General features: G+C 41.5%; 2 protein-coding genes across 8 annotated transcripts in view; both read right to left on the bottom strand.

Moving 5' to 3' along the window:
- arvcfa (ARVCF delta catenin family member a) overlaps nt 1-15,888 on the bottom strand; it is a 48,940-nt gene extending 33,052 nt beyond the window's left edge. For 4 of the 7 annotated variants that reach the window (XR_015500644.1, XR_015500643.1, XM_087269913.1 and 1 more), the window contains exon 1: nt 6,391-6,504. Coding sequence is in view for 2 of the 7 variants with exons in the window: in XM_087269913.1 (XP_087126039.1) it covers nt 6,391-6,402 (12 nt within the window). In the remaining 5 variants the exon portion in view is untranslated. Of the gene's footprint in view, nt 1-6,390; nt 6,505-13,427; nt 13,477-15,840 lie in introns of those variants that run through there. The other 3 variants (XM_087269917.1, XM_087269919.1, XM_087269918.1) reach the window with 2 other exon arrangements.
- A 2,205-nt stretch (nt 15,889-18,093) lies between these two features.
- The window catches only part of zdhhc8a (zDHHC palmitoyltransferase 8a), a 15,799-nt gene continuing 11,301 nt past the window's right edge, over nt 18,094-22,591 (bottom strand). Inside the window, exons 7-11 of the mRNA XM_087269929.1 lie at nt 22,356-22,485; nt 22,116-22,224; nt 21,930-22,036; nt 19,541-19,826; nt 18,094-19,313 (exon numbers count right to left, since the gene is read on the bottom strand). Coding sequence (XP_087126055.1) covers nt 18,808-19,313; nt 19,541-19,826; nt 21,930-22,036; nt 22,116-22,224; nt 22,356-22,485 — 1,138 coding nt within the window. The 3' untranslated portion in view covers nt 18,094-18,807. The remainder of the gene's footprint in view (nt 19,314-19,540; nt 19,827-21,929; nt 22,037-22,115; nt 22,225-22,355; nt 22,486-22,591) is intronic.

Genomic DNA, 22,591 nt, shown 5'->3' with positions numbered 1-22,591 from the left:
CTTAAAACTCAACTTTTTAGTCTCCACTACACTTCCTAATCTGCAATTGCCTCTCTGACTCCACCACTAACTGCATTAAAAAAAATACTACTGTTTTGCTTCTTACACTTTCTTTGCATACCTGAAACTTGCCTACAGCACTTCTTCATTGTTGCTCTTATAGTTGTGTAAATTGCTTCCTTGTCCTCATTTGTAAGTCATTTTGGATAAAAGCTTCTGCTAAATGACTAAATGTAAATGTTACCATAGAAATGTAAGTTGTTTGCCCTTTATTGGGGTCGCGATTCAAGTTTATCCACAGTGCTGCACACTCAGATTGGTTGAAATGTCCTTTTATTATAAATTAAGTAAAAAAATTACACTAAATAGGAATTATAACTATATTGTCAATATGACACTTTTGGATTTCTAGTGACGGTTATAAGTTTTTAAATCGCAAAATATTAATAAAGAAGACAGCTGGAGAGGCACATGTTTTTGGTCAAAGAGCCACATGTGGCTCACGAGCCATAGGTTCCCTACAACTGCTCTAGAACAATGCATTTTTAATAGCTTTTATAAAATGATTAATTGATGTATTAATATTAAAATAAGGTAAAATATGTTTTTCAGAGCAGATTAAATCTATTTCAGACTAAAAAGCTGTGTCCATGTGAAAACATTTCCTCTTTAAAACCCTCTGAGTGAGTGAAACCCAAGCGGCAACCTACCGCGCTCCCTCGTGAAGCCAGTACAGAAGTAACAGAAACTGCAATTCATTGACTGGCCTTTAGGGGCAGGCTCCAGTAACTCCAGATGTTCACTGACTGCAATGCTAAACTGGCCAATTTTACAGCTGATAAACACATGTTTACAGCCTGCTACAAAAGATGGTTTTGGTTCATACAGCTTATACTACCCTTCATGACAACTGTGGGGGGGTGAATTGTTTTATAACTCATCTGTTTAGTTTCTATTAGGTTATATTGGGGGTGCTTTCACACCTAGACGTTTGTTTTGGAACCCGTCTCGTTTGTCCAGTTAGCGTGGTTTGTTTGGCATATGTGAATCCAGCAATCGCGCTCAGGTCCACGCCAAAACAATCGGTGAACCTGAATGTGGTGATCTCAGCTCGATTGAAACAAACTCTGGAGCGGATCGATTGTAGTGAGAAAGCGATACGACCCGAGTCCGGCTATATCACAGTGTTTTATGAGTATGTAATAGGCTTACGGCTATATGAAGAGAGAATTATGAGTATGATTGTTCCAGTACTTAGGTTTAGGGCGCAAACACTTTTTCACAGTGGGCTGTGTGGGGGCCTAGTTAAAGCCCTGACCTGAACCCAATTAAGATGCTGCTGCATGACCTTATGAAGACGGTGCATGTGTTTTCTTGACCTCCCTCAGCCACCGTAGATCTCGAACAGACATGCATGCATTAAACTGAGCTGAGCTGAGCTGAATGCTGACAGTGTTATGATGGTCTGTAGAGCCGCTTACATCTGAAGCAAACTCTCTTCATAATTGATGAACTTTACACAGTTATTGAACTGAGCTGATGTGAATAACGAGTCTTCTGTCTGTGAGAGGTATTTTCTGTTCTTTAGAGGCTGTGTGTGTGTGTGTGTGTGTGTGTGTGTGTGTGTGTGTGTGTGTGTGTGTGTGTGTGTGTGTGAAGTGTGTTCAGCGCTGTGGAAATCAAGCTGAGTGGACGTGCAGGTATTGCTGGCTCTATGTAACAGGTGAGATCACGTCTATGCAGAAACACAACAGCTCTGCACAACCACCATCTCTGCCTGATTGAGTGTTTGAAGATGTGTGTCTGTGGCCAGCAGTCAGTCTCACACACACACACACACACACACACACACACACACACACACACACACACACACACACACACAAACACACACACACGCACGCACACAAAAACAATTGCACAAGCATAATTGCACACTCAAACTAACACACACACACACACACACACACACACACACACATAATAACACAATCACAAACACACATAAACGACCGCACACACAAGTACAAATGCATACAAACCCATACAAACATACAAACGCACACACATGCACAAACAAACACAATCATAAACACACACATACAAACGCACACATGCACAAACACACACATGCATGCACAAATGCGCACACACACATGCATAAACAAACAAAAGCACATACATGCTCAAACACATGCATGAACACACAAATACACACACACACACACACACACAAACAAATGCACACACTAAATTGCATTTGCAAACACACACACAAATACACACACACACACACACATGCACAAACAAACACAAAAAACACACACACACACACACATGCACAAATGCACACACACATGCACAAATTCACACACAAACTCACACATGTACAAACACAAACAATCATAAACACACACACACACACACACACACACACAAACAAACACAAATGCAGACAAGCACAAACACACATGCAAACACACACACACGTGCACAAACACATACATATACAAGTGCGCACACACAAAGCAAACATGTATGAACTCACAAATGCACACACACACACATACACATGCACAGACACACAAAGACACATGCACAAGGACACACACATGCACACACACATAAAATCACACACACACACACACACACACACATATATAATTGCACGCAAGCACAAGCACACATACAAATGCACACACATGCTCAAACACGCACATACATGCACAAGTGCACACACACAAGCATAAACAGACAAAAGCACATACATGCTCAAACACATGCACAAACACACAAATGCACACACAAACAAATGCACACACACATAAATGCACACACACAAATGCATGCACAAACACACACACAAATGCATACACACACAAATGCACACACACTTACAAATGCACACAAACAAATGCATGCACAAACACACACACAAATGCATACACACACAAATGCACACACACTTACAAATGCACAAACAAATGCATGCACAAGCACACACACAAATACACACAAAAAATGCATGCACAAACACACACATAAATGCACACACACTTACAAATGCACACAAACAAATGAATGCACAAACACACACAAACGCACACACTTACAAATGCACACACACAAATGCATGCACAAACACACACACAAATGCACACACACACAAATGCACACACACTTACAAATGCGCACAAACACACACACACACACATGCACAAATGCACGCACAAACTCACACACATGTGCAAACAAAAACAATCATAAACACACACACACACACACACACAATAAAACAAAAAAATGCCAAGCACAAACACACATGCAAATGCACACACATACACAAACACACACATACATGCACAAGTGCACACACACCTGAAGCTGAAGTTGCTTTTACAGTCACACTGGCTCATGTTTAATCAATGCCAGCCTGTGACGCTCCTTATATTGTTCACCGCTACTCTGAATATTGGCTGTGAAACAGCATGTCAGTATGGCTCAGTGATGAGTGTAATTCCTGCACGCCGCCGGCCAAACACTGAGCATACAGTAGTGGCTTTAGGACAGCATGTGAGAGAGTGAGAGCAGCGATCCTGCATGCATGAAATATTGCACATGATGACGAGTTCTGCTGCTACACAACTGAAGCGCGCTGATATAACAGTTACTCAGTGGGAATTGTAGTATTGTAAAGTACTGTAAAGTTTTCTAACAGGTGAATGACTTGATCTAGTGTGTTGTCTACTGCTATCTTCACAGTGCGCGCTCGTGATTTCAGGAGGCGTGGCTTTGGACGGCAGGCCAGTGACTGTGTTTTCGAAGACATTATGCTAAAGGATAGCATTTAGGCAGATCACCTACTGCACCTTTAACTCTCTCTCTCTCTCTGTTCACTGCGGGTTTGCTGGTGTTGATAGTGTTTGGGTGTTGCTATGCAGCTGGTTGCTATGGATACACTAAAATGATCAGCTATGAGCAAAACGGTATTGAAGCCTGGATCCACTGATGCAAGATGATTTCAGCTCTTATGAGGAATAAACCATAGTGTTTTTTTCTATTGTTTTATATACCTTAGTATGGGTGTTTCCCAGTGTTGGGTTGCGGCTGGAAGGGCATCCGCTGCCTAAAAATGTGCTGGATAAGTTGGCGGTTCATTCCGTAGTGTTGACCCCTGATTAATAAAGGGACTAAGCTAAAGGATAATGAATTAATTAATTATACACATTTAAGTGCAGAATTATTCACCCTCCTGTATATATTTTCCCCAATTTCTGTTTAGCAGAGCAGATTTCTTCAACACATTTCTAATCATAATATCAGGGTTTGAAATTACCCGTTTTGCTTGGTAGCATCGGTGCTCCTAACTTTAAAAATGTAGGTGCATCAGACAAAATTGAGTCGCACCCACTAATTATAAGCACCGTTACTACAAGTATTATACAAACAGATTTATTGCATTTAAAATCAACAATAATCAAACTAACAAGCAAAAATATATATATGCAAGCGTGAGGAAAATATGTCTCAATGAAATCCTGTTATCACAAGAAAATAGATTTTCTAACATAACTGAGTGAGCAAAAGATACACGGAGCGCTCACCGGCCCTGCACACACTGCTGGACATGAGTGAATCTGTTAATGGTATAACTGTGCTGTTCTCACGGGTGCTGTCTGATATTGCACTGATGCTTTTGACATATACTGTACCTTATTATATGCATACGTCATGTTAATAGCAATACTTTTCATGAGTAGCGATGTTAGTTTACTCAGTGTAAGCCCGTTTGCGATGGTGTACGTGGTGTTAAATTTGACATATAAGTCAGAATTATTCGCCCCCTTTTGATTTTTTTTTCTCTTTTAAATATTTCTCAAATTATTTTTAACAGAGCAAGGAAATGTTCACAGTATGTCTGATAATATTTTTTCTTCTGGAGAAAGTCTTATTTGTTTTATTTCGGCTAGAATGAAAGCAGTTTGAAAATTTTTAAAACCCATTTTTGGGACAAAATTATTAGCCCCTTTAAGCTAATTTTTTTTTCGATAATCTTCAGAACAAACCATCGTTATACAAAAACTTGCCTAATTACCCTAACCTGCCTAGACGTCACTTCAGAAAACATCCAACGCTGATCACATTGATGCTATAGCACGTATCAAAGGATTAAAAATGTTAATTGTTTCTTTCATTATTAAGCGATTCCTCCGCATACCACTAGGAGGAGGCCACAGTTTAAGAACCACTGGGGTAGGCTAAATTGTCCATAGTGTATGAGTATGAATGAGTGTGTATGGATGTTTCCCAGTGCTGTGTTGCGGCTGGATGGGCATCTGCTGAGTAAAACATATGCTGGATAAATTGGCGGTTCATTCCACTGTGGCACCCCCTGATAAATAAAGGAACTGAGCCGAAGGAAAATGAATGAATGACAACAAACCCATTCATTTATAAGAGAAATAAGAAGTAATTAGGGCAAAAAAAATAAAAATGAAAGTCATTGTTGTCATTTTGATTGAACAATATATTCAAAAAAATGCTGGGTTGTTTTAACCTAATATTGGGTCAAATATGGACAAATCAGGCAATTTTTTTATGTCACATTAAAATGATTTTTTCCCTCCCCAGCTATTGGGTTAGTCCATATTTGACCCAGCATTGGGCTAAAACAACCCAACATTGTTGTTAGAGTCCATCTAAATGACACTCTGTTTCATCCCGACATGACTTTTCTCCTGACACGCTGCTGCTGCTCTCTGCTTCAGGATGCTGCTCTGCTGGATGATGCATCTCTGGATCCACAAATGCAGCGTGCAGAAGAGCAGCATCATGAAGCATAACAGCAGCATCAGTTTGTGTGTGTGTGTGTGTGTGTGTGTGTGTGTGTGTGTGTGTGTGTGTGTGTGTGTGTGTGTGTGTTCCGGAGAGCTAAACTGCACCTCACTACAGCACTGATGTTTTCAGGCGCTTTGTAACCCGTCTTACGTCATGTGCAGTGTCCATCCATCCATCAACACACACACACACACTGTTTCCATCAAACACACGGTCAGAGAGCCGCTCAAGGGCACGCGCGCACACACAACGGGGACGCATGAATCACGAAAACTTCATCCCGACGCGCGCGTGTTTCCGCCCGCAGTGGCAGCAGCGCCCGCCGCATCCAGCGCAGCGCGTCATCAAGCACACAGAGTTAATCTCACTGTCAAACACACACACTGCAGTACCAACACACACACACACACACACACACACACACACACACACACATGCAGCAATCCTCAGTGTGTGCATGCCATCCTGAAACATGTGTGTGCGCAAACACTCGACGCATGGAGAGCTCCAGAGAGGCGACGGCAGCTGCGGACGCTGCGGGAAAACACTCACCTCCGCGGGCATCCTGGCGGCGCGCTGTCCGGGCGTCTGCGGGGAAATGCAGCGGTGTGTCCGCCAGACTCACACACGAGCGGCCATCCAGACTCCAGAATCACGAGAACACATGCACTCGATCATGCTCACACACGCACACGCATGCACGCACGCACGCACAGCTCAGCGCAGTGGTGGAAGAGCTGCTGAATCAACAGCACGATTCACACACACTCACACACACACACTCTCTTCTTGTAGCAGCAGCACATCCGGCGCGTGTGTGTGTTCTTCATTAATCGAGTTCATTAGCGCTCATTAAACACGAGAGATCGAGGCGTCCGAATGCGACTGATGCAGCTGTCATAAACACACGCACGCGCGCGCGCGCACACACAGTTCACAGGCTTCCCCTTGGGACTTTGGAACTGAGGCTGAGCTAACACACACACACACACACACACACACACACACACACACACACACACACACAAGCATAAAAAGACAAACTCATACACATGCAAACACACACATGCATGCACAAATGCACACATGCAAACACACACACACACACACACACAGACACATAAACGCACACACACAACTTAGGCTGCTGAACACTTTTTAGGCTGCTGAACACTTTTCAGAGTTGAAAATGCGCACACACACACACACACACACACACACACACACACACACACACACACACACACACACACACACACAGATCAGCTCTATTGAACACATATACACACATATATATATATATACACACACACACACGCACACAAACACAAACACACACACACACACACACACACACACACAGGCCCACACAGATCAGCTCTACTGAACACATATACACACATACACACACACACACACACAAACACACACACACACACACACACACACATACACACAAGCATAAACAGACACAAACGCATACACATGCAAACACACACATGCACACATGCAAGCAAACACACACACACACACACACACACACACACACACACACACACACACACACACACACACACACACACACACACACATAAACGCACACACACAACTTAGGCTGCTGAACACTGAAGTTCTAGTGGATGAAATTCTGTCAGTCCAGTTTTCAGAGTTGAAAATGCACACACACACACACACACACACACACACACACACACACACACACACACACACACACACACACACAGAGATGTACACACAAACACATGCACACACTCACACAGACCAAACACAAACATGCACACACACACATGCAGGTGTTTGTTTTTGTGAATTGTGGGGACATTCATAGGTTTCTATGTTTTTTTTATACTGTATAAACTTTATTTTCCACCCCTCTCCCCAACCCTAAACTCAACGCCTCACAGTAAAGGTGCAGTTTTACTTTCTAAAAAAAAAAAAAAAACTCCTCTCATTATGTGTGATCTATAAGCTTTTTGAGAAACGGCACATCAGCAACGTCCTCATAATTCCAGAAGTGGGACATTTACTTTGTTAGATATACTGGAGTAAAATTGTTGTACTTTTTAAGTGTATTTCAAGAGTTGTTATGAGCCCTGAGCTCATAACATCCTCGAGCCAGGGGGTTCAGGGCGAGAGGGGAGTTTGAGCTCCGGTGGATGTGGAGAACTCCCCTGCTGTAGTAGCTAATGAACAGATAGTGATCACTTTTAAGAGATAACTACTGACTAGGAGCATGGTGCTGATTTGATTTAGTCAGGTAACTTAAGCTGCATGTTTTTGGACCAACATGGGGAGAACATGCAAACTCCACACAGTAACACCAACTGACCCAACCTGGAGTCAAACCAGCGACCTTCTTGCTGTGAGGCCACAGTGAGACACCACTGAGCCACCGTGCCACCCCTGTATTAAATATTGACATTCATTTAAGTTGAACATGTCATTTTCATGTCGATAAGTGTGGGCAATATCTGTTAAACAACTTGTGACACCCAAATATTAACCACTGCACAGTGACATAAAGCTCAGAATAACAGCCCATCTGAGCAATAAACGGCCTCATTTAATTATGCATATTAATTAGAGGACACTACAGGATGTGTTTCTGTCATCAGACTGAGCTCATGATGAGACGTGAGATCTGTGTGTGAACACCTGCTGCTGTGGTGACATAAATAAAGCACAGATCTACACACAAACACCAGATTCCAGCAGTCCCACAGCCTGACCGACCGAACCCACACACACACACACACACACACACACACACACACACACACACACACGCTGGAATATGTTTATTTCATCTGCATTTACATAATCACACAGTAACCCATTCAGTCTCAACAGAAACAAGCTGCTCGTGGGGCTCGGACATTGTCCAGGGGCTGCTTATTTACTGAATATACTGTGACTTCATCTCACAATTACGTATTGTTTCAGACAATTCTGAACAAATTAAAAGCTAAACTGCAAGATATAAAACTGCAGAATTGTTAGGTTTACAATAAGGTTGTATTAGCTGATGCATTTACTAACACGAACACACACTGAACAATGCATTCATGTTGATCAAGCAAAATAATCAGCGTCAAATGAAATACAAGATTATTTGACCACACTGGCAGGTTATTTTGCTTGTTTTAAATACAAACTCTCTTCATTTCTCTTTTTAAAAGACTGTATTTTCTACTTGTCTAGAAAATGCTTCTTCATTTAAGAGTTTTGCGATATTTAAACAAGAAACAAGACAAAACTCTACGTAAGAGAAGCATGTTTTGCAATGCATGTATAGTTGTGTTGTCTGCATAACAGTGGCACACTGGGGTCTGTGATTCGGACAGATCACAACCCATGATTCCGGACACACGTGACCCTCAGATTAATACATTTTTTACTGGTAGATTGATCCTAAATGTGTATCGATCACAGAGAGATCGCCTCTTGCATCATGCAAATCACATGTGTGAAAGCATTCAGGCTTTTCTGTAAAATATAATGATGACGGAAGAAGTTGTGGTGAGTATTGGAAGGTCCACACGGAATCTGCACGCCCTCCTGAGGGCTCCTGGGGTCTGGTGAGGGCTCTTGGGGGCGGATGTGGGCTAGTGAGGGCTCCTGGGGGCTGATCATTGTGTGGTTAGTTAGGCTTCCTGGAGGGTGATGTGGGCTAGTGAAAGCTCCTGGTGGCTAGTGTGAGCTAGTGAGGGCTCCTGGTGGCTAATGTGGGCTAGTGAGGGCTCCTGGGGACCAGTGTGAACTAGTGAGGGCTCCTGGAGGCCAGTGTGGGCTAGTGAGGGATCCTGGTGGCTAGTGTGGGCTAGTTAGGGCTCCTGGGGGCCAGTGTGGCCTAGTAAGGGCTCCTGGGGACTGATGTGGGTTAGTGAGGGATCCTGGTGGCTAGTGTGGGCTAGTTAGGGCTCCTGGGGGCCAGTGTGGCCCAGTAAGGGCTCCTGGGGACTGGTGTGGGTTAGTGAGGGCTCCTTGGGCCAGTGTGGGCTAGTGAGGGCTCCTGGTGGGCTAGTGTAGACTAGTTAGGGCTCCTTGTGGGCTAGTGTGGACTAGTAAGGCCTCCTGGTGGGTAGTGTGGACTAGTAAGGCCTCCTGGTGGCTAGTGTGGGCTTGTGAGGGCTCCTGGTGGCTAGTGTGGACTAGTAAGGCCTCCTGGTGGCTAGTGTGGGCTTGTGAGGGCTCCTGGTGGCTAGTGTGGACTAGTAAGGCCTCCTGGTGGCTAGTGTGGACTAGTAAGGCCTCCTGGTGGCTAGTGTGGGCTTGTGAGGGCTCCTGGTGGCTAGTGTGGACTAGTAAGGCCTCCTGGTGGCTAGTGTGGACTAGTAAGACCTCCTGGTGGCTAGTGTGGGCTTGTGAGGGCTCCTGGTGGCCAGTGTGGACTAGTAAGCCCTCCTGGTGGCTAGTGTGGACTAGTAAGGCCTCTTGGTGGTTAGTGTGGGCCTGTGAGGGCTCCTGGTGGCCAGTGTGGACTAGTAAGCCCTCCTGGTGGCTAGTGTGGACTAGTAAGGGCTCCTGGGGGCTAGTGTGGACTAGTAAGGCCTCTTGGTGGTTAGTGTGGGCCTGTGAGGGCTCCTGGTGGCTAGTGTGGACTAGTAAGGGCTCCTGGTGGCTAGTGTGGACTAGTAAGGCCTCTTGGTGGTTATTGTGAGCCTGTGAGGGCTCCTGGTGGCTAGTGTGGACTAGTAAGGGCTCCTGGTGGCTAGTGTGGACTAGTAAGGCCTCTTGGTGGTTAGTGTGGGCCTGTGAGGGCTCCTGGTGGCTAGTGTGGACTAGTAAGGGCTCCTGGTGGCTAGTGTGGACTAGTAAGGCCTCTTGGTGGTTATTGTGAGCCTGTGAGGGCTCCTGGTGGCTAGTGTGGACTAATAAGGTCTCCTGGTGGCTAGTGTGGACTAGTAAGGCCTCCTGGTGGCTAGTGTGGACTAGTAAGGCCTCCTGGTGGGCTAGTGTGGGCTTGTGAGGGCTCCTGGTGGCTAGTGTGGGCTTGTGAGGGCTCCTGGTGGCTAGTGTGGACTAGTAAGGCCTCCTGGTGGCTAGTGTGGACTAGTAAAGCCTCCTGGTGGCTAGTGTGGACTAGTAAGGCCTCCTGGTGGGTAGTGTGGACTAGTTAGGCCTCCTGGTGGCTAGTGTGGACTAGTAAGGGCTCCTGGTGGCTAGTGTGGGCTAGTGAGTGCTCCTGGTGGCTAGTGTGGACTAGTGAGTGCTCCTGGTGGCTAGTGTGGACTAGTAAGGGCTCCTGGTGGCTAGTGTGGGCTAGTGAGTGCTCCTGGCGGCTAGTGTGGGCTAGTGAGGGCTCCTGGGGGCCGGTGTGGGCTAGTGAGGGCTCCTGGGTGTCGGTGTGGGCTGCATGGACCCTTGCAGGAACATGTTTGCTGAGTCTAGTCTCCTCTGCAAGATTCAAGCACAAGTTTCTAGCCATCTGTCTCATCCACAGTCTTGCCGTAACCTTCTACATCTCAGTAGTCTAGTGAGCTCTCCTATGTGCTGAATCCTGACAGATATACACAGGGAACTCTGAGGGGAAGTCAGAGTTGTGAGATTGTAAACAGACATCTGTGTGAATTGACTTTTACATTATTTATTCTGTAGCTGAAACAATCTTCTGTCGGTTTGAGTGTGGAGATCAGGGAAATAAGGGGCCTATGAATGACCACGTGTGTTCAGAATGTGACGGGGTGCTCTTCGAGTCACTGCGGATGAGCCGAAAGTTCGAGTTGTCCCCTCACACACACACACACACTCACACACCTGCGGCGAATGCAAACACTCCTCCAGCTACACTGCGATGGGAAAGAGCCCAGAGCAGTTTTATGATGAATAATAAATAGGGAACAACTCTTTCTGAATTGTGATTAATAATAAATGTAAGACAACTTCCTCCAGAGAGCAGCTATCCGGCCGGATGATTTATTCGGCTCTTTCAGCCGCCGCCACAGGAGGCATTTCATCATGCGGCACCGAGAGTGTGGAAATCCAGCCGAATGTCACTGCGTTTCAACCAGAAAATCAGCCAGACAGCGATGAGCCTCATGCCTATATCATCTTCATTACTGCTGTGTGTGTGTGCATATGTGTGTCTGTGTGTGTGCACGCTTCATGAGAGAGGACGAGAATCCATTAATGGAGATAAAACACCCGGAGAAAGTGATGTGAATTAATGAAGTGCTGCTGAATTTAATCTGAGGAGAAATGTACACGGTAGATCATGTCAGTCCAACACAAAATGCTAATGCAAACACATAAATAGCTAATCATGCACAGAGTAATAGCTGTATACATTCAAGTGCATTCAGTTTAACAGCAGAATACTGAAGCACAAGGTTGTCAGTGCACATTTAAATCTGACCAGAGCATGCATGCACATTTATGAGTGCATCAGCTTGTGTAAGGAGCCTTTTTTTTAAAAATGACATGACAGATGAATCCTGATTACACACACTAGCGTCCACTTCAGCGCCCCCTGCTGTAACACTAAAGCACAACATGCAACAAGGAAAGCCATTCACGAAACCCTAGAGTACTTTTTTTGAGATGTTAACAGATATGTGTGTGTGTTGAGCATCAGTTAGGACAATGTTAGCACCAGTTAGCTTTAATTGTAGGGAAAACTGGGTAATCTTGAGCTTTTGTCAGCTATTTTCAGTTTTCGGGTTTAAAATGATCTTTGGGGCTGGAAACTGGAAGTGCAAAGATGACATGTCGGTTTCTTATTATTTTTCATAGCGGAGTTTCTTGTCCTATGAGAAGAGCCGGCTTCTTCTTCATGACTGCACGTGCTTTCCGAAGGCAAAGCAGACCTGCCAACAGTGCCAAGCTCAGCTGTGAAATCCTACGTTGACGACTGGGTGAGACGCGTCCCCAGACCCACGGCATGCAGTATTAAGCCGTTCATGAAGGGTCGCATGTGTTTGTTTCCATGATCCACGGGGTTTGTTGCATGTTTTTCCCCGCGATCCTGTCAGGGCTAATACAGCAAAGCTGTGTGTGTGCAGCAAGCATTTTTGTCGGGAGATCAGTACGAGAATTGGAGAATGGCGGACGTTGTCTTTTATCAGGAGTTTGTTCACATTAGACACATCGCCGTGCTGCTGTGGAATTCTCCAGATTACCAGCAGGGCTAATGGTTGAGCAGGGCAAGAGACCTGCTGCACTGAGTCTGCATTCAGACCCGGGGATTGAGGGAGAAGTCCTCATTTGTAGTGTTTATATGAACACCATTATCTTTATAATGATATAAATTGTGGTTGTGTGTATATGAAATTACAAATGTAGCAGGGCATTACATTACTGTTTATTTCTTGGCATTTTAACTTTGTAAGCTATAAAATCATGGCTCTCCGCATGGTTTGTGTCTCCTTTTGTGAACTGACTGACAACAGTTGCTCCTCCCCTCCTTCTCCCCTGCTCTGCTGGCCACGCCCACTCCTGCCCTTTGCTCGCAGAGCTCCGCCCACTATGATGCATCTTTTAAAAAAACTCTATGGTGGACCTGAACCGAAAGTGGGGCGTGTCATGGCCCATTAAAGGGATAGTTATCATAAACATGAACATTTACTCACTGTTTACTCTCCCTCAAGTGGTTCCAAACCTTCATGTTCCTTTATTCTGCTGAACACAAAAAGAAGATATTTTGAGAAAAACTGTGACCATTTCATATTCCATACTTCCAGAACAAACCACTGTTATACAATGACTTGCCTAATTACCCTAACTTTACCCTAATTACCCTAGTGAAGCCTTTACATGTCACTTTAAGCTGTATAGAAGTGTCTTGAAGAATATCTAGTCTAATATTATTTACTGTCATCATGACAAAGAGAAAATAAAGCAGTTATTAGAGATAAGTTATTAACACTATTATGATCAGAAATGTGCTGAAGAAATTTGCTCTCCATTAAACAGAAATTGGGGGAAAAATAAACAGGGGGGGCTAATAATTCTGACTTCAACTGTATATATATATATTTGAATATATGTACATATTTGAAATTCCAATGGCCATTTTTGCAATATTTGGAAATATATATTGTATTATGATGAGCGGGATGAGCTCTCTGTCTGCCTTCAGCAGCAGAAACACAAGCTGTGCGCAAAAGGCCAAGAAAACGATAACAGAGGTTTGATGTTTGTCTGAACTCTTCCTTTGATATGCCAGACACATAACCATGCAGCAGCAGCAGATGCCTGTAGCTGTGTTTCAATCCACCTATTTCTCCTCACATTTTGGATTATTTCATATAATAATGCTTAACGGAAATTGAAAGATGTGCATAAATCTTGAAAATATGCATAAAACAACTTATTTATATTGATAAACTTCTTATCTATAATAAAGTATGTTCATACACTCTGCTGTAAACAGATGTAGTGAGTAAAGTCTGCATCAGTCTGCATGCTGTGATTGAGTGTTTGCGTCAGTAATGTTAGTTTGCAGCTCTCCATGTTTCCACCTTTGTATTGTGTCAGATGTGAGATGTTGTTGTGCTGATTGTAAAAGGCCTCAGCCCTCTGTCAGTCCGTCATCACTGTGCTTCAGTATTCTTCTATTATTATTTCCTACACAACTCTCTTGAGCATCTGTCTGCTCTCCCGTCTCACGCCTCCAGAAGCGACCGCATTCATTGCATTTCATCTTCTGAGGCGCAGCTCATTTATTAGAGGAGAACAAACACCACAGTGGAGAATCCCAGCAGCAAACTCCACTTCTCTCAGCAATATCTGAGCACGTTTATCAGGAACTGAGAGGTTTCTAATTGACTGGAAGTGCTGCATTATTTGCAAATACTTCCTGAAATATTCCAGCTTTGTGCATATCTAAATGACATCTTTGATTGGAAACACAGCATCAATCCTAGCTCTACAAGTGTGTTGTGTTCACGATGAAGACGTGCAGAAAAATCCTGAAATTTACTCAGACATGAGCCTGATATTCAGAAGCTCACTGCAGAGGTCATAGAAAGCTTAAATAAACATGATTCATAACCTGATTTATTCATTTTCGCACATCAATATTGAGCATCTGTGCCGTTTTCCATACTCACACTTGTAAAATTCATTCTGATCTGACTAACCGGGGAGATTCAGAGACATGTGGACACATTAATTGTTTATACATGTAGATCACCGCACTTCACATGCTTCAGTTTGATGCTGATGGAAACAAGAGAACTGGAAACATCCTCCCAGCGGAGCAGAAAGAGTGTTTCAGAGAGTTCCAGACTTCAAAACTACACTGAAATACATGTGTGTTTGACTCATTTCTAGTCCAAATAACTCAAATATCTTAAATCAAGAAGCATTTTCTGGACAAGTAATAAATATTGTCTTGTTTTAAGAAATAACAAGTCAAAATAAAGTAAGTTTTTCCTTTAAACAAGCAAAATAATGTTATTTGAAAGCTAAAAACAAGATTATTTTACTATCGAGGTAAAGTTGGTTTGATATTGGGATATTTACACATTCTGCTTAGTAATATAATTTCATAAAAGTTTTCTTTGAAAATTGTAAATGGGGAATTCATATTAGCAGCCAATAACTATCAAAATACAGCCATGTTTACTGTCAATTAGATAGTGTTGATGTTCTTTTGAAGTCATACTTGCATGCTAATTCCGATCTAATATTCAAAGTAACATGGTAAACAATATAGGGACTTCTAAATGAACGAATGTGTGAATATACCAACTTTACCTCCACGTTTACAGTCAGTTAGATAGTGTTGATGTTGTTTTAAAGTCACAATTACATGCTAATTCTGACTGAATATTCAAATTAGCGTGGTAAACAATATAGAGACAGTATAAAAAGTCTAGAAGGGATACAGCTGCGGATATAACAATATAGCATAATTTTGTGACATTGTAAAACAATAATTCATATTTTTACATTGCTGTGAGACTTGGGGAATGTGTAGACATCAATAAAATACAATATAATCGGTAAATTAATTAATAATATGAATATACTCTTTACCTTATCCTTGACGTACGAGCGGGCGCGCGCCCATTTGAATGTTTATGTTTCGACACTTCCGGTTTCATTCACTTCCATTGATTTTTAGACGTTAAAAACATCAGTACGTCTGAAAAGAGCACAATCTCATTTTAATTTAAAGCGACAGCCACCAAAATGCCACACAGTTAGACTTAAAGCCTGACAGGGTCAGTTTCAGAGTTATAAAACATTATTTATTTGATATTTTGAGCCAAACGTTCACATACACACTCAACATCAGCTTGTAAAAAGGGTGTATAACAGCTCTCCTTTAGGGTATAATTCAATAAAAATGTAAAACAATTTTTTAAAAACAGTGAAAGAGCTGATAGTCAGGGATCCCTTATATTTTCTCAAACAACATAAATATATCTATATTTTGTTTAAATAAAAAAAAGCTCAACCGACCGGTCCAGTGTGAATGCAGACATACTGATGACAGCAGATATTTACAATGGTTGAACATTAGCTTGACGACACTAAATGTGAAATATAAAAAAGAGATGAACCAAAACATATTTTACTAAAAGTGTGGAAGCATGTCAGGAAACAAATGACTGGTATTTAAACAGGTTCAGACTCAGTAAAAATGAGTGTAATTAGTCTCAGTGAACAGCAGAGGGAGTCTCTGCTGCGAGTCTTTACACTGAGATCCTCATGGAGAAACACTGTCAACTTCAGAACGAGGGCGTTTGAGTCCCAGAAACTCAAATTTAACATTAAATAAGACAACATAAAGATCACTGAGAACACTACTACATCAACAACTCAGTTTATTTGCCAAGAAATAAACCCTAAAACACAATAATGATACCGAAAGAAAAGAGAAAACAAAATATAGCTGGGATTTCATTATATTAAAACATTTATACAATTTTAAAGCACATAATAAGTTATTATATATATATATATATATATATATATATATATATATATATATATATATATATATATATATATATATATATATATATATATATATATATATATATATATATATATTAAGCTATATGAGTGAAATAAAATCTGTTCTTGTATATAGATTTGTTTTAAATGCTACAGTATTAACTCTCTTTTGGCAAACTGTAATTATTTTTCAAATATTTCCCTAGTGATGTTTACCAGAGAGATTTCTTTCAACACAAATTTGTGTTAAACTTTTGAAACAATATTTCTAATAACTGATTTATTTTCTCTTTGTCATGATGACAGTAAATAATATTAGACTAGATATTCTTCAAGACACTAGTATTCAGCTTAAAGTACATTTAAAGGCTTCACGAGGGTAATTAGGTTATGGACAACAGTAGTTGGACCATAATGATATTTATATATTTAATATACATATTGCATAGTAATATTGATGTTAGCCGATTTTTTATACCAGAAAAACGAAAAGAAACAAGACATGAGCATCACTTGGGAAATATTTGTTAAATAATTCTAATTTAGTTTTGAACTGTGTGTCAGCTTCTGTCATGGTAAAAAGTACTTTTTGTTGTTGTTTTTTGCTTGTAGGATATAATATTTGTCAGTTTATTATAGTAAATGTATAATAGTTATATAATATATTTTTGTTAATACATTTTCTTAAATACATAAAAAGAAGAATGTTGTAGCGCCGTGAGTCTGAGGTGCATTATTAATAAAACTGATTATTATTATTGTGTTAAAAGTTTTATAATCTCAATAAAACTTTTAACTTTTTATTTAACCAGGTAATTTTTTAACTCTATTTATTCTAATGGTTATTTATTTTCCTAACAGTAATACTTGGTTAAAAGTTCTCCATGTATTTACCAACCCGGAACAGATTGTTGTGCATAGATTTAGTTTCTGATAGTTTTTTAAACATTTAAAACAATCGTTCATTGTTTATGTTGGAATTTCATTGTTCATTGTTCATTGTTTATGTCATTAAGTTTATGTTGGAAAAAAAGTGTACAGATACAAGTAGAGCTTGCTTGTTTCTACACAATATTTAAAATATTTAGCTAAGAAATAAAATCTAAAATACAAATATTTTTATTAATAATGTATTATTGTATTATTAAATTATATATATTTTTGATAAGGAAAATAAAAATATTTTCCATCTGGGCCATTTGAAAAATTCAGTAGCTTTTATTACTTAATGGGTCTAAAATTTTATTTAAAACGGTCTTAAACATGTCTTAAAAAGTATTAAATTTAACTTAAATTAACTCAAAATTAATTCATTAATTAAATTTAATTTAATTAATAAAATTTTTTTATTTAATTAAATTTAACTCAAATGTAGAAAATCAATTGGATCGTAGAAAAGGATTGAATAGAATAAGAAAAGACAGTTAAATAAATAAATAAAGTCAAAGGGTGCATATTAGGACTGTTGGACTGTGTGGCTCAGTGCCAAGAAACAAAATCCACCCCTGATCGGGGCCGGGTCGCGGGGGCAGCAGTCTTAGGAGAGAATCCCAGACTTCGCTCTCCCCAGACACTTCCTCCAGCTCCTCCGGGGGGATCCAGGCCAGCCGAGAAAAATAGTCCCTCCTGCGTGTCCTGGGTGTTCCCCGAGGCCTCCTCCCTAGGTAGGCGTCCAGGAGGCATCCGAAACAGACGCTCGAGCCACCTCAGCTGATTTCTCTGGATGTGGAGGAGCAGCGGCTCTACTTCGAGCTCCTCCCGGGTGTCAGAGCTCCTCACCCTATCCATAAGAGTGCGCCCTGTCACCCTTTGAAGGAAACTCATTTCGGCCGCTTGTATCCGAGATCTTGTCCTTTCAGTTATAACCCAAAGCTCATGACCATAGGTGAGAGGAGGAACGTAGATTGACCAGTAAATCAAGCGCTCTGCCGGTCAATCTACGCTCCTACTCTCACCTATTATTATTATTATTATTAAGAGTAGGTAATGGACATAGAAACACAACTCTTCCATCTGTGTGTGTCCCTGATGTCCATGTGTTCAGGGCTGTTGTTGTGTCTGCTGTTCTCCTCTAATGAGGGCCAGTGTTTTCTGCGGCCCGTACGAGGATCCGGGCGGGAACACCTGCCGCTCCAGAGACTGATAGAACGATGGCGACAGCGAGCGGTTAAAGTGCAGCGGAGAGTTAGCGGTGCGAGGAGTAGCGCGGGTCAGAGATGAAGATGAAGATGAGGACAGATGTGAGCGGCTGCTGTACCCGTACGCCGCGCTGCTCAGCAGGAACTCCCGGGACCCGTATGCCGGAGGAGTTGCGCCCCGAGACCCACGGAAATCCTGTGGGAGGCTGCGTCTGCTGGGCACATCGTAGATCCCGCTGGCGTCCGCAGTGCTGCTGTGCTTATCTTCGGGCTCGCGGCGCTCCTGTATTGAGCTCATGACGGGTTTCGGCAGGCTGTCGTAGCAGACAGGGGACGGCTCGCGGTGCTGCGGGGACTGTCCTGTGAGGAACACCGGGCTGCAGGTGCGCACTGGTCCACGGGACAGATCTGTGGAGACAAGGGCATAAACGAAGGTAAGTGGGTGGGACTCGAGCTCCAAGTGGGCTGTGCAAACCTCCTGGTGTTCATTTATTAAATGTCTTGTACATGACACAGTGTACAGTCTTGTACAGTCCAACCTATTGTGTTTTATGAATGTCTACACCTACCCTAACACTAAACCCAACCTCACGGTAACCTGTTGTGTTTTATTATCGGGCTGCAGTGATACCTACTTGTATCTGTGGGTCTGAACTGCATCTGGTGTCCCGCTGGACGCAGTAGACTGTCGTAGGAAAGACTCCCGGAGCGGCTGCTGAGGGCGCTGGGTGTAGGGATGGTTTGTGGAGCCTGAGTTTCTGCCCGCTGTGAGCCTCGGCGGGCCGAGTGTTTCAGGCTCAGAGAGCAGGAGTTCAGCGTCAGAGAGTTTATGGGCTGAAGAGACATGTGGTTGTCCGACTGGAGCAGACTGGGCTCAGACGCATGTTCCTGAGAGAGTAGAGGAGATATCCTCATCCCCATCTATAAACAACAGACAAACTTGAGGGTTTTTGTTGTTGTATGAACTTTACAATTCACATATCGGTCTGTTTCGATCTATTAGAGATTTGCATATCGGTCTGTTTTGATCTATTAGAGATTTGCATATCGGTCTGTTTTGATCTATTAGAGATTTGCATATCGGTCTGTTTTGATCTATTAGAGATTTGCATATCGGTCTGTTTTGATCTATTAGAGATTTGCATATCGGTCTGTTTTATTCTATTATTGATTTGCATATCGGTCTGTTTTATTCTATTAGTGATTTGCATATCGGTCTGTTTTATTCTATTATTGATTTGCATATTAGTCTGTTTTATTCTATTAGTGATTTGCATATCGGTCTGTTTTATTTTATTAGTGATTTGCATATCGGTCTGTTTTATTCTATTCGATATTTGCATATTGGTCTGTTTTATTCTATTCAGGATTTGCATATCGGTCTGTTTTATTCTATTAGTGATTTGCATATCGGTCTGTTTTATTCTATTAGAGATTTGCATATCGGTCTGTTTTGATCTGTTAGAGATTTGCATATCGGTCTGTTTTATTCTATTAGTGATTTGCATATCGGTCTGTTTTATTCTATTAGTGATTTGCATATTAGTCTGTTTTATTCTATTAGTGATTTGCATATCGGTCTGTTTTATTTTATTAGTGATTTGCATATCGGTCTGTTTTATTCTATTCGAGATTTGCATATCTGTCTGTTTTATTCTATTAGTGATTTGCATATCTGTCTGTTTTAATCTATTAGTGATTTGCATATCGGTCAGTTTTATTCTATTAGTGATTTGCATATTGGTCTGTTTTATTCTATTAGTGATTTGCATATCGGTCTGTTTTATTCTATTATTGATTTGCATATCGGTCTGTTTTATTCTATTCGATATTTGCATATTGGTCTGTTTTATTCTATTCAGGATTTGCAAATCGGTCTGTTTTATTCTATTCGAGATTTGCATATCGGTCTGTTTTATTCTATTAGTGATTTGCATATCTGTCAGTTTTAATCTATTAGTGATTTGCATATCGTTTTGTTTTATTCTATTAGAGAATTGCATATCGGTCTGTTTTAGTCTATTCGAGATTTGCATACCGTTCTGTTTTATTCTATTAGAGATTTGCATATCAGTCTGTTTTATGATATTAGAGATTTGCATATCGGTCCGTTTTATTCGATTAGTGATTTGCATATCGGTCTGTTTTATTCTATTAGAGATTTGCATATCGGTCTGTTTTATTCTATTAGAGATTTGCATATCGGTCTGTTTTATTCTGTTAGAGATTTGCAAATCAGTCTGTTTTATTCTATTTGTGATTTGCATATCTGTCTGTTTTATTCTATTAGAGATTTGCATATCGGTCTGTTTTATTCTATTATTGATTTGCATATCGGTCAGTTTTATTCTATTCGAGATTTGCATATTGGTTTGTTTTATTCTATTCAGGATTTGCATATCGGTCTGTTTTATTCTATTAGTGATTTGCATATCTGTCTGTTTTAATCTATAAGTGATTTGCATATCGTTTTGTTTTATTCTATTAGAGATTTGCATATCGGTCTGTTTTAGTCTATTCGAGATTTGCATACCGTTCTGTTTTATTCTATTAGAGCAGGGGTGCCCAAGCTCAGTCCTGGAGGGCTGGTGTCCTGCATGTTTAGTTCCAACTCCTACTAAACACACCTGAACCAGCTAATCGAGGTCTTTCTAGGTATAGTAGAAACGTCCAGGCAGGTGTGCTGAAGGAAGCTGGAACTAAACAATGCAGGACAACAGCCCTCCAGGACTGAGTTTAGACACCCCTGTATTAGAGATTTGCACAGTGGTATGTTTTGTTCTATTAGAGCTGCACATTTCAGTCTGTTTTATTCTATTAGAGATTTGCATATCAGTATGTTTATTACATATTTTATAAAGCATTGATTTTCAGCCAGTAATGTCTCTGATTTCAGGTGGAACTACTACAGTATTTGTGATTCATTCCTGAGTAAAATGACTTACCTCATGGTAAATAGTTTTAAATAGTAACATCACAAAACCAAAATGTGTCAAGACCTAGTGCGTTAGTGTTGTTTCTCACCTGATCTCTAGTCAGCTGATAGAGCTCTTTAGTGGGCGACTCTGAGGACTGAAGCGGACTCATGTTGTGTCCTGAGGGCAGCAGCGCCCTGGACTGAAGCAGGCTCTCTGTAAAATAAAACACAATGAGAGATCATGAAGACAGACCTGCAGAAACATCATTTCCCACCAATCGCTTGCCATTCACCTTCCAGCACAGCCAGATGATTCCTGAGCAGGACTGGATCTGGTTTAGGAGGTAGTGGAGGAGGAGTGGTCAGACGCTTACTGTCTGGATCCTCATCTTCATCTAGACACTGACACAAACACACGTCCAACAAACACTGAGAAACATTACACAGACAAACTCAAAAAAAAAAGATAACTTTTGCTGCTTGTTCAAACTACTTATGTAAAATGAGGAGATTTTTCTGTGATTCTGCAATACCTTGAGCGTCAGAGTTTGGCTCTGGATGCTGCTATCGTTACTCTTCACTGGAGTCAGATCATGTGGTTCTGGCTGATGGAAAGGAGGCTGAATGCAAACTGCTAGCCTGTCGCTGACTTTCCCAGTGTACCTAATATTGAAGAGCAAAACCAATGTTAAACAATTTATTTATGCACATGAAAGTATATGAGATGTCCACATGATGCATAGTATGGGCATATATAGGATGCAGATGT

The sequence above is a fragment of the Danio rerio genome, chromosome 10, assembly GCF_052040795.2.
Source record: "Danio rerio strain M-AB ecotype USA chromosome 10, GRCz13ab, whole genome shotgun sequence".
NCBI classification, from domain to species: Eukaryota; Metazoa; Chordata; class Actinopteri; order Cypriniformes; family Danionidae; genus Danio; species Danio rerio.
Note: the sequence above shows the minus strand (reverse complement) of the source record. Positions and strands in the feature narration are given on the sequence as shown.